This window comes from Salmo trutta, chromosome 22 (genome assembly GCF_901001165.1).
Source record: "Salmo trutta chromosome 22, fSalTru1.1, whole genome shotgun sequence".
NCBI classification, from domain to species: Eukaryota; Metazoa; Chordata; class Actinopteri; order Salmoniformes; family Salmonidae; genus Salmo; species Salmo trutta.
The window spans coordinates 11,177,199-11,193,447 of NC_042978.1; the positions used below are offsets into that span (position 1 = coordinate 11,177,199).

The following is a 16,249-nucleotide window of genomic DNA, read 5'->3' on the forward strand; positions in this document are numbered from 1 at the left end:
TTGCACCTTTTTTTTGTTTTACAGCCCCACACATTCCCTCATCAATGCTAGAAAGCTATTTTCAAGAGAATGTGCGGTTTAGTGATTCCCTATGAAAAGTGTCATTGCACAGCATGCGCTTGTTAGTGTTCATATCAGCTACAGTGCCTTCAGAAAGTATTCATACCCCTTGACTTATTCCACATTTTGTTGTGTTACAGCCTGAATTCAAAATTGATTAAATCGATGCAATACCCTACAATGACAAAGTGAAAACAGGTTTTTAGAATGTATTGAAAATGAAATACAGATCTCATTTATGTAAGTATTCACACCATTGAGTCAATACTTTGTAGCAACGTTTTGGCAGGAATTTCAGCTGTTAATCTTTCTGGGTAAGTCTCTAAGAACTTTCCACACCAGCATTGTGCAACATTTGCCCATTACTCTTGTCAAAATTCTCCAAACTGAAATTGGTTGTTGATCGAAGCTAGACAACCATTTCCAGGTCTTGCCGTAGATTTAAGTCAAAACTGTCTTCATGGTAAGGAACTCCAGTGTAGATTTTGGCCTTGTGTTTTAGGTTATTATCCTGTGTCTGGTGGAAAGCAGACTAAACCATGTTTTCCTCTAGAATTTTGCCTGTGCTGAGCGCCATTTTATTTTTATCCTGAAACTTCTCAGTCCTTAACAATTACAAGCAACACATGATGCAGCCACCACTATGCTTGAAAATATTGAGAGTGGTACTCAATGTGTTGCATTGGATTTGCCCCAAACATAACACTTTGTATTCAGGACAAAATGTGAATTACTTTGCCACATCTTTTGCAGTATTACTTGAGTGCTTTGTTGCAAACAGGAGGCATGTTTTGAAAATTATTTATTCGGTACAGGCTTCCTTTTCACTCTGTCAATTAGGTTAGTATTGTGGAGTAACAACAATGTTGATCCATCTTCAGTTTTCTCCTATCACAGCCATTAAACTCTGTTTTAAAGTCACCATTGGCCTCATGGTGAAATCCCTGAGCGGTTTCCTTCCTCTCCGGCAACTGCGTTAGGAAGGACACCTGTATCTTTGTAGTGACTGGGTGTATTGATACACCATCCAAAGTGTAATTAATAACTTCATGTTCAAAGGGATATTCAATGTCTGCTTTTTGTTTTTACCCATCCACCAATGGGTGCCCTTCTTTGTGAGGCATTGGAAAAACTCCCAGGTGTTTTGGTTGAAACTATTTAAAATTCACTGCTCGACTGAGGGACCTTATTATCTGTATGTGTGGGGTACAGAGGTGAGGTAGTCATTCAAAAATCATGTTAAATGTGATTTTTGCACACAATGAGTCCATGTACCTTATTATGTGACTTGTTCAGTACATTTTTACTCCTGAACTTATTTAGGCTTGCCATAAAAAAGGGGGTTGAATACTTATTGACTCAAGATATTTCAGTTTTTCAATTTTAATTTGTAAAAAAACTTTGACATTATGAGTGTGTATTGTGTGTAGGCCAGTGATAACAAATCTCAATTTTAAATTCAGGCTGTAACACAACAAAATGTGGAAAAAGTCAAGGGGTATGAATACTTTCTGAAGGCACTGTATGATGTCAGCAGCTACTGGACAAAACACTCCAATGGTTCCCCAATTGTTAGTTTGATCAATTTGTGTTACCAAGTTGCTGCTTTTCTTGCTGTTTTGATCATGTTTTTTTTTTTTTTAAGGAAAATATTAAGTTATGGGTGGAAGTGAACACTTAAGCTGTGTTCCCATACTAACATACCGTATACTACCTACGTCACAAATAGTGCGGTTAGTATGAGTATTCAAACACAACCTTAGTGTAGGATTTTGGGAATGCGTACTGTGGTCTCTGTATTTTAGGGAGATTGTACTATTTGAAGATGTGTGAGAAATGCCTGTCTGACTTAATCACCGTTTCTGATATTGTGTGGATCCTGAAAACAAGTTTTAATAAATTTGAGGTGTAAAGATTTATTGGCTTTGCTGAGTGTTGTGGGTTATGTTCCCCAAGAATTCTGACACTCACTATTTTGGCAAAATAAAGCCTTCAGTCTATAGGAGCTAAATAATTGTCGTAACCTGGAAGTATGGGAGAGATACAGGTTCATGTTGGAAATTCCCAGTCATTTTTCCCATGGGAATTATTTTAATGGTGACATTTAAGGTCTGTAATATATATCCCTAAAGTTAATTTAAAATATTTAGTTAACTGAGTAACCATCTTTCCATTGACCATTGCTCAATGTTTTTGTCTCCAGGACTTGGAATGAATAGAGCCGGTCCTAAAATGCTTCTAATTTCCCACCGCGTTAAACAGAGGACAAACGTTGCATGACCATTGAACGTTTTCCACCCTTATTTCACATTCTTCCTACTGTCTTCTGAAGGTATGTGTTGTCAGAGGGACTGTAGTCCATGTGGCAAGTTTAGCTTGTGACCACCACTATTTTCAGCGTTCCACCCCTGACTAAAATGAAACCTCTGGAGTCACGCTTCATCTAGGAACACTACTGACAAGGTATGAGCTCTATTGCTACTCTGTTACAAGATTTTCAAAGCAAAGAAGCTATTCCATCAACACAATAACATACACTGAGGACATGTCTCAGGAATTTAGCACATGGGTTTACTTCATGCAAAGTAGTCCAATTTAGAAGGTACTATTTAATTTGGCTGCGACCGCCCGGCAACAGGATTTGACCGTTTGTTACAGGACTACTACAGCTGTGCTCCCATCTGTTTTGAACATATACATTGACTGTTGGTGCTTCCATGAACTTCACAGTCTATTTGGGGTGAGATGTATTTAATCCTTTTTGTCAATTATGTGAGTTATTTACTACATGCAGTTTAGCTTGATAAAGAATAATAATTGAGGTCCAAATGGAAAAAAGGCTAATCATGTTGTCAATCATTATGAGGACCAATGCGTTTTCTTCTGCAGTGAAGAAATCTAAGCAGACATGTTCCTGCCTCTGTCCTTGACAAGCCCTATCTGTCTAATTGAGGAAGCAGTGAGCAGGCAGACTTCAGTCCCGTTTTGAGTTGACTGTTTTGGGAGCTGCATTTGATCAGGGTCACCATGACTGGGGTGGCAGTGGCACCGTCACCTCTATCAAGTCCCTTTGGGAGACTAGAATTAAGAAAACTAAACAATATATGCAGAAGCAACAAGATCAAAGGGCCGGTGTAGGTAGGTGAGTGATGTTTATCCTTGATAATTTTATGGAATATTGAATACCCATAGGTTCAAAACCCAATAGGCTTAAAGGGATATTTCAGGATTATCTACTTCCCCAGAGTCAGATGAACTTGTAGATACCATTTTTATGCCTGCGTGCAGCTTGAAGGAAGTTGCTAACTAGCATTAGAGTAATGACTGGAAGTCTATGGTATCTGCTAGCATGCTAGTAGATACAGTGCCTTCGGAAGTTATTCAGACCCCTTGACTTTTTCCACCTTTTGTTACATTACAGCCTTATTCTAAAATGGATTTAAAAATATCCTAGGACAAATGCTGATTTCCAGATCTTTGGAATTTCGTTACATTCCAGGGTTAAATTGAATAGATATGTAAGGGAAAGGGAAAGGGGGATACCTAGTCAGTTGTACAACTGAATGCCTTCAACTGAAATGTGTCTTCTGCATTTAACCCAACCCAGAGAATTGAGTGTAATTGCAAGTAAAATGTGGTAAGTGATTTTTTTAACCAACCAACAAACTACATTTTTGGCAAACCAATCAAGTGGCTTGATAACGATCCCTTTTAATAAATACTTGGAAAAACAGCACATTAACATGGAATGTAAGTACCCTGGAATGTAAGACCCTGGAATGTAAGTGCCCAATTGTGCCTTCGGACAGTATTCAGACCCTTTGACTTTTTCCACATTTTGTTACATCACAGACTTATTCTAAAATGGATTTAAAAAAATCTTCAGCAATCTACACACAATAACCCATAATGACAAAGCGAAAACATGTTTAGACATTTTTGCAAATATATTAAAAGCAGAAATACCTTAAGTATTCAGACCCTTTGCTATGAGACTCGAAATTGAGCTCAGGTGCATCCTGTTTCCATTGATCATCCTTGAGATGTTTCTACAACTTGATTGGAGTCCACCTGTGGTAAATTCAATTGGTTGGACATGATTTGGAAAAACACACACCTGTCTATATAAGGTCCCACTGTTGACAGTGCATCTCAGTGCAAAAATCAAGCCATGAGGACAAAGGAATTGTCCATAGAGCTCCGAGACAGGATTGTGTCAAGGCATAGATCTGCGGAAAGGTACCAAAGAATATGAATGCTTCCGCTCAGTGTTTGGGATCAATTGACACCCTTTACCATGGAGCACTGAGATTTATTTTAAACTGCAAAACCCTTACGCACCACTGCACTTTGTATACCAGGGTTGGCTGGCCTTCTCTAGTTAATCACAGGCTCAGTCACTGGTATACTTTTATTTACAAAGCCATTTTGGGTTTACTACCATTTTATTTGGCCATTTTTGTTCAGAAATGTGGTGGGTACTCTCTTCGTCCGCAGGACTCTATCCTGCTAACTGTTCCAAATGTCTGAACGGAATTTGTCAAAAGGGCTTTTATGTACTCTGCGCCATCAGCTTGGAATGCCTTACAAAATACTTTTAAACTGGAAGAACTTGTTCCGATTGGTGGTTTTAAAACATTGATGAAGGATTGAGGCTTATTCCTTGACCTGTCAATATTTTTAATTTGCTGTTGTAAGATTTTGTTATTCTCCTGTGAATTGTTTTTTTTACTAGATTACCTGTAGTTGTTCATGTCTGTCTGTAATTGTTTAATGACTTGGTGCTGCATATCTTATCCAGGAATCTCTTGAAAATGAGATTCCAAATCTCAATGAGCCCTTCCTGGTTAAATAAAATGTAAAATAAATACTCAAGCCCTGGTCCAAATGACACTTGAGCCAGTGTGAAAACATTCCTAATAGTGTTTCCCAAGAAAAGCTGCCATTTGTTTACATTGTGCAACCATTTGAGAAGTTACCCTTTTCATTGGTTAACGTGCTAATCACCAGCTCATTGAACAGTCTTAACACCTTTTACTATGGTTATTGCACCACTTGAATGTCAATAGGATTGCTACTGAAGTGTTTTGCTGTGTAAAAACTGTATGAAATAAATCATTGTATGTATATATTTATTCTGTGTATTAAAGTTTTGTTTTCCCAAAATGTCAGTGGTCAAGCCTCTGATCAACTGCAATTAAATCTGTTGGTTTGTCTTTAAACAGACGTTGCATCTTCTGGATCTCAAATAGTTGCATTGCCAAATCAAGCTTACAGAACCATTCGAAGACAAACTAGAAATATAGCTTGACGGTGAAATAACTGTCCATCTCACCGGTCGTCAATTACAGCAAAACTATATTGATAAGTGTGTACCCTATCAGATACAATAAAAAGCTCTGGGGGTGGAACCCTAAAATGTGTTGACTACGAGATTCATCATACTGGTATCTCATGTTTGGATTTAGCTCAATGTTCCCTTTACCTAAGTTTCAACCATAAATCCACCATCCAAAATATTCCACTTTATTGAAATGCATGGTTGTATACTTACAAGGTCAGTCAACAAATGTAATATTGAAAATAAAAAGGCAGCAAAACAATGACAATACATGGAAAAGAAAACTGCATACAGTATTTCAAGAAATTGCTGTTTTACAGAACACCAACTCATAAATAGCTAGAGCACACTTTCACAACTTTCATGATTCAATATGTACTTTTGGTATTTGGTCAATAAGCAAGTTAAAACAAGAACATATTTTGTTTGTACAAGTGAAAAGGTTTTTAGAAGGCCACGAGATGGATCTACGGATTCCGTAACTATGCAACATGTCTGACATAGGATGTCCTTCGTGTAAATTAGATATTTTTTTTTAAAGGCAAACCCTTCTTGTATGATCATTTTCTGTAACTGTACGATCCATACATGTCAGGGACTTGGCCGTGTACATGAACAAATGAGAACAAAAGACTAAATATCAAGCCAATCTGTCACATTCTGTGATGTCAAAGAGTAAGCAGGGGTTGATACGATATCTCCTTGTGGTCCCGCCAAAAAGTATCCCACCCCAATTGAGGCACCAGTCAGTCTGAAGAAGTGGTAGTAGGAATTCATATAGGCAGCAGTTTGATATAAGCGTCAAAACAAAAGGTGCTTTAAAAATTCAGCTGTACCATTCCAAGTCCATCACGTCTTCACATTCCGTGGTTAGTTTGTGGATTAAGGCTTTTTTATGCAGAGATCTGGGGAAATTTCAACTGGATTTCCGATTCAGCCCCGCATTGTCATTTTCTCACACACAGTTCCGTAAAGCTGAAGGCCCAACTCTAGGAGGACTAACCAGTCATTTTTTATGCTTCTTTTTCTTTCTAGGTTGTTTTTATTGTGCAGAGACTCCCTCTTCTGATTGTGGAACACACTGTGTTCAGAAACAGCCCAACAGGTATGTCCCTGAGTTGAGCTTTGCCCTGTCCAATATCATCAAAACAACGGTTGAAGAAAAACAAAAAGTAAAAGTTTGAGGAAAAACAAAAATGAATAAATAAGCCATTGCAAATAGTGCCTTTGGATAGAACTTTCTTTAAAAAAACATACTCCTATGTATACATATATAGTGGTAACTCTTAATATAGCTTTTTGATTGTTTACTACACCTACACATGAGCTCTCTTGCTTTGTGTGGTTTTGAAGAGGGGGGAGTCAGGTCCGAGTAGCCAGGTCCGTGTTACACATTTGTGTCCTGCAGTAAGGGCTCTTTGGCCTCCCCGGGCGGCTGCGGGCTGTGGGGGTGCCCGTGGGGCGAGCTGTGCTTCTTCCAGCTGCCAGGCCGGGGGCCCAGGTGGGGGTGCTCTGGTATGAAGAGGGCCACCAAGAGTGCTAGCAGCACTGAGCATGCTCCGAAGAGAAAGGGTGGGCCAGGAATGATGGACGTCTGAGGCGGGAATAAAAAGGTACAAGAGAATTTGACTAAATTAGGAAAATGCTTAACAAAATTAGGGTTACACTTGTACAAAGCATATTCAAAAACAGTCACGGAAATACTTGGTAACTAGTTAACGTTAAATAGTGGCCACAAACCTCTAAGATTGCATAGTGCCTAAATAATGATAGCCACTTTTAAGACAGCGATAGAGCCTTGTTGAACTGCTTGGTCACTTTTGAGGAGGTATACTGGCTGTTGAACTCCACCCACATTCAAGCCTCGTCGGGGTTCAGGCTGTGTATCAAAACTATGAGGAGGAGAAAAGGTTGGGGGCTAACCTGTGGGAGGTGCTGAAGGTGGGGTTGAGTGTGGACCGGAGTGTCCTGGCTGCCGTCTGGGGGCGCATCCAGCTCCACGTGGAAGATGTAGAAGATGAAGCCGTAGAGCGCCGGCCCCAGGCCGTTACACAGACCCCGGATCCCCGTCACCATCCCCTGGCCCACCCCTGTGGGATGAGCACCAACATTTATTTCGTATTAGTTGGATTTTATTCAACTTTTAATTCACAAGGTAAGTTAAAGGGATAGTTCTGCAAAAGTACATATTTATTTCCTTACCTTGAAAAGCGGTCTATGGCTAAGAATTAACTGGTTTCAAGGTAAGGAAAAAATAAGTCATTTTGATTAACTGCCCCTTTAACAGAACCATTTCTCATTTGCATTTATGACCCGGCCAAAAGACAAATCAAAGAAAGTTGCAAAATAAAGTTATAACTAAGTACAAACCTTGTTGGTCTGGCTCAGCGGTGCGGGAAACCAACGCACTGATTGCTGGGAAAGTGATGCTTGACATGGCTGCTACAGCCCCTGCTGCCCACATCATCCTGTAGAGAGATGAGAGAAAACAGATAGATAGTCACTTTAAAGAGTATCACTGAACTGAATGATCAGATGCGTTCATGGTTTGAGTCGCCTTGAAAAAGCTTACCATGGCTCGGAGCCAAACCCATACCAGGCGAGCTGCAGTATCTGGAACCCGAGGCCGAGCAAGATGGTGTTCTTATTCCCGATGGAACGCATGAGTAAACTCAATACTACAGTCTTACAAAGGGAACAAAAAAGAACATAATTAGAAACACTTTATTGGAATGTTCATAGTGGCTATAATGAAAGTTATTGTTATATGGCCAAACCAAAGGTCGTTATAACATGGCAGAGAATGGAATAACTGTATAGATACACGACCAAAAGTATGTGGACACCTGCTTGTCTAACATCTCATTCCAAAATCATGGGCATTAATATATTATAACAGCCTCCACTCTTCTGGGAAGGCTTTCCACTAGGATGTTGGAACATTGCTGCGGGGACTTGCTTCCACTCAGCCACAAGAGCATTAGTGTGGTCGGGCACTGATGTTGGGCGATTAGGCCTGGCTTCGCAGTCGGCGTTCCAATTCATCCCAAAGGTGTTCGATGGAGTTGAGGTCAGGGCTCTGTACAAGCCAGTCAAGTTCTTCCACACCAATCTCAACAAACCATTTCTGTATGGACCTCACTTTGTGCACGGGGGGCATTGTCATGTTGAAACAGCAAAGGGCCTTCACCAAACTGTTGCCACAAAGTTGGGAGCACAGAATCATCTAGAATGTCATTGTAGCATTAAGATTTCCCTTTACTGGAACTAAGGGGCCTAGCCCGAACCATGAAAAACAGCCCCAGACCATTATTCCCCCTCCACCAAACTTTCCAGTTGGAACTATGCATTAGGGCAGGTAGTGTTCTCTTGGCATCCGCAAAACCCAAACTCGTCCGTCAGACTGCCAGATGGTGAAGCGTGATTCATCACTCCAGAAAACGAGTTTCCACTTCTCCAGAGTACAATGGCGGCGAGCTTTACACCACTCCAACCGACGGTTGGCATTGCGCATGGTAATTTTAGGCTTGTGTGCGGCTGCTCGGCCATGGAAACCCACTTCATGAAGCTCCCAAAGAACAGTTCTTGTGCTGACGTTGCTTCCAGAGGCAGTTTGGAACTCGGTAGTGAGTGTTACAATCGAGGAAAGACTATGTTTACGTGCTACAGCGCTCGGTGGTCCTGTTCTGTGAGCTTGCGTGGCCTACCACTTCGCGGCTGAGCCGTTGTTGCTCCTAGACGTTACCACTTCACAATAACAGCAGCAACAGCAGCTCTAGCAGGGCAGAAATTTGACAAACTGACTTGTTGGAAAGGTGGCATCCTATGACGGTGCCACGTTGAATGTCACTGAGATCTTCAGTAAGGCCATTCTACTGCCAATGTTTGTCTACGGCAATTGCATGGCTGTGTGCTCGATATTATACACCTGTCAGCAACGGGTGTGGCTGAAATAGCCGAATCCACTAATTTGAAGGGGTGTCCATATACTTTTGTGTGTGTGTGTGTGTGTGTGTGTGTGTATGTATGCATGTATGTATGTATGTATATATATATATATAATTAAATGTAATGACAACTAACCTGTGCAATGATTGAAAGCAGTCCTAGAACAGCTATGAAAGCTGCAACATTTTCAGGTGAAAATCCCATAATCTGAAAAAAGGGAGAGCGGAAATGTGATCGTACTGCCCGTGAGACAAAATGAGCATGCCTATCATCAAGGAAAGACAATGATTTAGCTATATACAGGCCTAGCTATGAGCAGCAAAGAGCAGGGGTCCAAGCAAAATATGATAACTTGGTTGTATACTTTGAATGAGCTACATAGTCAAACCCCCTCGACAAGTCCACCAAATGATATTCTCACTATGAAGGGGACTTGACCTCAGTTACATTGATAATGGAAATAGGGGGATGGGCTGACATCTGACACGCATCTCACACGTCTGTTTATATATTTGACAGTATACATAACCGACCTGTCGTAAGTAGAGGAAGAAGCTGGAGTACTGGCCAGCCTCGGGGAGATAGGACAGGAACACTGTTATACAGATGAGCAGCACAGTGGAATCCTGGCCCACTTTCCTTAGAGACTGGAGACAGAAAGAAAAAGGGTTAGGATGGTAGGTGATAACAAGTGTTAACGATATGGATGTGCAAGAAGACCCAACCACTCCTGGAAAGGAGGCCTATTGTGAGAACTGGGCCACAACCCAAGAGAGTAAACTAGAGAAGTAGAGTTACAAAACAGCTGTGGTCTGCTTCGGAGAGTCAGGAGACCTAGAATTAAACCAACACATAACTGCCTACAACAGGGGTTCCCACACACACCCCATATGGGGCGCCAACGTTTCATGGCGGTGTGCGGGAACCCCCTGTTCCTTGATTTTGGGGGGGGGGGATAATTTTTGTACAATTCGCGATTGTTTATACAGATCTAAAACTACGCATAAATCCTCAATGCTTTAGGATAGAAACAAGTGGTGAAATGCAAGAGTAAGACGCAATTCTGGTGCACGTGGGAATATCGTTGGTTTGTCTCTATGACATTCATAAGCTGAGCTACGACCTAAAGTGCTCGGGATGTAATCTCATACAATGCGTGATTGTTGCTATCAACTGATCGAATCACTTTCCGAATTTTTTTTATATTATGTATAATTACATTGAGGGTTCATATACATTACAATAAACCAATATTTTCCTTATCCATTATTATCATAATTAAATTGCCTAACTCATGAGTCTTGTTAAAACTACGTAGAATTGCAGGAAATTAGCTTCAAAACAACACTTTTCTTAGGTCTCTCAAATTAAACAATGTCAAGCTGGTGTTGTATTTAATATAGGCCACCTTAATAAACAATAATAAATAAATAACTTTTTTTGTATGTGAAAAAGGTGGCATTGGGGAACAAAGGTTGGGAGCCTCTGACCTGCAAACACCCCATACTGTATTGTTATGCTACAATATCAGTGACTAGGGCCTTCAGCGTTATACAGCGTCAATCGTGATGATTGTGTTAAGAGCAAAAGAAGAGAGACTTCACTCGGACTCAAAATAAATACTCCTTTAGCCTAAGTTTTGTAGGTCAATCGTTTGATGATGCTTATTTCCCTGGGTCGATCATCATAACACACTTACATTTATTTACACAATCTTGATATTATCTTCGCAGCGCCTTCAGAAACTATACATACCCCTCAACTTATTCCACATTTTGTTGTGTTACAGCCTGAATTCAAAATGGATTAAATTGATGCAATACCCCACAATGACAAAGTAAAAACATGTTTTTGGAATTTGTAGCAAATTTTTTGAAAATGAAATACAGAAATATCTCATTTACATAAGTATTTACACCCCTGAGTCAATACTTTGTCGGAGTACCTTTGGCAGCAATTACAGTCTTTCTGGGTAAGTCTTTAAGAGCTTTACACACCTGGATTGAGCAACATTCGCCCATCATTCTTTTCAAAATTCTTCAAGCTCTGTCATATTTGTTGTTGATCATTGCTAGACAACCATTTTCAGGTCTTGCCATAGATTTTCAAGTAGATTTAAGTCATAACTGTAACTCGGCCACCCAGGAACATCCACTGTCTTCTTGGTAAGCACCTCCGGTGTAGATTTAGCCTTGTGTTTTAAGTTATTGTCCTGCTGAAAAGGTGAATTCATCTTCCAGTGTCTGGTGGAAAGCAGACTGAACCAGGTTTTCCTCTAGGTTTTGCCTGTGCTTAGCTCAATTCTGTTTACTTTATAACCTGAAAAACTCCCCAGTCCGTAACGTTTACAAGCATACCTATAACATGATGCAGCCACCACTATGCTTGCAAATACGGAGAGTTGTACTCAGTAATGAGTTGTATTTTCCCCCAAACATAACACTTTCTATTCAGGACAAAAAGTAGATTTCTTTGCCACATTTATTCCCAGTATCACTTCAGAGCATTGTCAAAAACAGGATGCATATTCTGTACAGGCTTCCTTCTTTTCATTCTGTCAATTACATTAGTATTGTGGAGTAACTACAATGTTGTTGATCCCTCCTCAGATTTCTCCTATCACAACCATTAAACTCTAAGTGTTTTTTTAAGTCACCATTGGCCTCATGGTGAAATCCCTGACGCCTGCATCTTTGAAGTGACTGGGTGTATTGATACACCATCCAAAGTTTAACAACTTTACCATGTTCAAAGGACATTCAATGTCTGCTTTTACATTTTTTACCCATCTACCAATAGGTGCTCTTGTTTGCGAGGCACTTGAAACTCCCCCTGGTCTTTGTGGTTGAATCTGTGTTTGAAATTCACTGCTCGACTGAGGGACCTTACAGATAATTGTATGTGTGGGGTACAGAGATGAGGTAGTCATGTTAAACACTATCATTGCACACAGAGTCCATGCAACTTATCATTTGACTTGTTAAGCACATTTTTACTCCTTAACCTATTTAGGCTTGCCATAACAAAGGGGTTGAATACTTATTGACTCAAGACATTTCAGCTTTAAAGCTATAATATGTCATTTTTGGGGCGACCTGACCAAATTCACATAGAAATCTATGTTATAAATCTGTCATTCGTATCGAAAGCAAGTCTAAGAAGCGGTAGATCTACAATGATTCTCTACACAATGACTACTTGTTTTGTCACAAACTGAAATTAGACAAACTATTCGAATTTTTGCAACCAGGAAATGGTGGAGCAAGTTCTACATATTGCATCTTTACATTTCTGTAAAAATGTAGAAAAACATAATTCCACGTTGACATTATGTGCAGGACAGTGACAAAAAAAATCTCAATTGAATCCATTTTAAATTCAGGCTGTAATAAGAAAATATGGAAAAAGTCAAGGGGTGTGAATACTTTCTGAAGACACTAAGTACCCTGCAATCATCATTGCTATATCATGTGATGTTGATGTATTTCAGCGACACGTCAGCCTTCCCCCTCAACATTGCCTGAGGGAGACCGGTTTCGTTGTGCCATGAGTAGCTGCTGTACATTGTGTCATGTAGCTTTAACGGTTGTTGTACAGCCCCTCAGCAATATAGAGAATTATGAAAGGTTAATTGTTCCCCTATTTGGCCTCTGTCTAACATACCACCTTGGCCCCTTCAAACAACTCGCCTTAGGGGAAGTTCAGACTTGGCTGACAAAGACCACATCCTGGTCTAAATGCGGCATGAATGTTTGTTCCTTATGCTGGGTAAATCCAATTGTGTTTTTCAAATATTCTTTTTTGTGTACTATTCCTGCACTGTTTTGGGCCCCGTTGGTTTCAATGCGCAATTAGAGCCACCACCACTCGCTGAAAGCCTACTATAGAGGAATTATGAAAACAGTGCGCATAAATTAAAGACAAGGTACACTAACATGGCCTGTACCAAACAAGTTGGTCCAAATAAACGAATCGTTACATTTACAACTAACCACATTGGAACTTGTCGAGTTTCTCTTCCCAAATGCATACGACATCTCAGGTGGCCTTGTTCTTTTACGAAATCGAATGAAAACAGTAGCCTAAGTGATAGAGCTATTGTAGGGAAATGGGAAGACTGAAGAGGACCACTTGTAACACGAGTAGCTAGTTGAAAGTGTCAACACAAAAACAGATGCTATAATGTTTCCCTAAGGGGAACCATGGGCGTCAGCCAGGGGGGGCGAGGTCTTGCAGCACAGCCATTCTCACCACATTCTATTCCTAAGCCCTCTTTTAAATCATAAACAATACCTGCCTCCACCCCCCGCCACCAATTACGTTGATACCATTGTCCCTTCCAGCAGTTGAAAACAGACACACATTACCCCTATAACCTTTTGGATTTCTAAAATGACCCCAACATCAGCAGTCAGAAGGACTATGATGTAACAGAAATCAAAATGTCCATATTCCGCCTCAGTCTCTGAGACCCACCAAATTTCTAGCTGCTACCACTGATCACAGTGCCAAAGTGAAGCACACATTTTCAAGAGGTTTGAGAATGTTTCCCTAACAAGCCAATATATTTGTATATTGGTAGACTAACCCTTCACTTCTTGAATTCAAATGTAATTTGCCATACAGCTTAGCCTACGCTAAGCCTGCACTCTGAAGAGAAGGTCATCTCATCTGCCTAATCCAAATCATTTTGCGTTCTGAAAGCACACTAATAATGGCTACACAAAATAATAACACCGACTAACTGAGCCTTTAGAGGTGGACAGGTACTCACAGCAAAGGGGTCGGCTTGTTCCCAGGAGATGGGAGCCCCCCAGGACGCTGGCCTCATCTTCTCAGGCAGAGACTCAGGCACGGCCACCAGGATGAAGCAGATGTCCAGCATAGCGATGGCCGAGGCCAGCACCACCACCAGGCCGTCCCCGTACACACGGCCCAAGTAGGCGCCAATGGCCGGGCTCGTCACCAGGCTAGCAGCAAAGGTGGCCGACACCTAACGAACAAGAGTAGACGAGGTTTACTACTGCCAAGCTTTGCTACTACTACTCTTTGAATTAAATTGTAGTTTACCTTTTTTTGCACATCATTTCTGCTTTGTTTAAGTAGGACAAATCTGCAAATAGGTTCTGAATGATGTACTATTTTAGCATTGAACCACAAATCCCTGAATCAAAAAAGGTGCTGTGGTAAACAAGATTAGAAGAAACTGTGGAGGTAAGGTTCGATACACACCAGTCCATAGGCCATGCTGCGCTCATGCTCCTGCGTGATGTCAGCCACATAGGCAAAGACCACAGAGAATGTAACAGCGAACACACCGGACACCGAGATAACTGCAAAGTACCACCTGAAACCCGAGGCAGGATATGGCACTCAGTTAATAATACACTTGATTCAGCTTTTAAAATGGTGTTCTCAGTAACTATGAACTCTCTCAGGTTGGGAGCCATCGTACCACGGGCTTATCTTCATCAGTGGAATGGGAGCGCAGGTGAAGAAAACGGTGAGCAGGAGAAAAGACTTCCGACCCCACACATCAGACAGGGCACCAATCAGCGGAGCACTCAGGAAAGACAGCAGGCCCTGTAATACAACAAGACACACCCACAGAATTTGTAACAGAATTGAAAGATAACTGTTCAAAAATAATAGCACATGTTCAAACACCATACCTTTACCCCCTGGATCAAGCCATTCATCAGAAACGTATGCTTCGGAAACGTCTCATGTAGGACCTGGATTGGAAGGGGACAGGGACAGAGAGTGGAGACTGTTAATTGGAGAAGGTCTTCAACATAGTTTCATCAGCAGCCAACAAATCATACGATATTAAATAATAGGTCATAAACAAGACAACATACCACCAACGTGGGTGCTGTAAGCAGGCCCCAGGCAAAAAATTCCAAAAAGATGACAATTACAGCATGGTACACGCTGGGAGCTCCGAAACCTTGTGCCTGGTGAACAGAGTGGAATAACTATGTAAGTATGTCAACAAGAAACAAGTAATACTCAACTGTCTTACTTTCAAAGAAGATATATTAAAAAGGTCAACTCAGCAATAAGTCACCATAATACACAGTGGGGCATCTTCCTGCTTGCACATAATTCTTAATTGACACTAGAGCCAGTAGCGGTGTTGTAGTCTTGGCAAATTTCACTTTAGTTGTTGTTGATTTCAGTAAGTAGGAATTTAGCTAGCTACCATATTGCTGAATAACTATAACATCGAACTAAACAAACGGCTAGCAAGAAAGCGTGCCCATAGTTATGGAACTCTATTAGCCTAGCCACCTTTTTAACAATAGCGTTTAAAGTTACTTCACTAGCTAGTCAGCTAGCTAATACTTGTCCATCTCAGATGGCATCTAGCTAAATTACTGTCTAAGATACTGATATGCTAGCTAGCTAGTGCCACACATCTGGTGCTAGCCAGCCAACTAGCTAACGTTAGCTATGTTGTTATTTGAGAGGACTATGAAGAGGCATATGATGAACTTCCCGGACGCCCGCAAGCAGGAGCTAGCTAGCTCGCGAAATGTGACATATTGTAGACATACCACATGCTGCTAGTTAATCTCAAGAAATACGATGGCAAATACTGTCATTTAGGTGGAAACTCACCGTTCCTCCATCCTTGATAATAATTTTTTTCGCCAGCAGGAGACTGCGATTCGCCCGTTTCTTCTTTTTGCTCTGTGTCATATTACCATTCTAGTTCTTCGTTTAATAAGAATCTATTTATTAAGGAATTTCAGAAATTAAACTATTTAAATCAGATTGTCGGAAAATAAACTGAAATACCTTAGAATAAATCTATTTTTCAAACTAAAAGGGCTGTTTCGTCCCATTCACTCAACCACCGCCATCTTTGCAAAAACATTGTTACAACGTAATGAC

At 40.8% G+C, this 16,249-nt stretch overlaps 1 protein-coding gene across 1 annotated transcript; it reads right to left on the minus strand.

The window, feature by feature from the left end:
- Window positions 1–5,570: 5,570 nt before the first annotated feature.
- On the minus strand, window positions 5,571–16,249 carry LOC115158069 (hippocampus abundant transcript 1 protein). Its single transcript, XM_029706570.1, has 12 exons — window positions 15,974–16,249; window positions 15,211–15,306; window positions 15,022–15,084; window positions 14,805–14,932; window positions 14,582–14,696; window positions 14,124–14,342; window positions 9,883–9,996; window positions 9,485–9,556; window positions 7,974–8,086; window positions 7,772–7,869; window positions 7,325–7,491; window positions 5,571–6,995 (listed from the first exon to the last, which is right to left on the minus strand). The coding sequence occupies exons 1-12, from the start codon at window positions 16,052–16,054 to the stop codon at window positions 6,789–6,791; spliced, it is 1,473 nt and encodes a 490-aa protein (XP_029562430.1). The 5' UTR covers window positions 16,055–16,249; the 3' UTR covers window positions 5,571–6,788.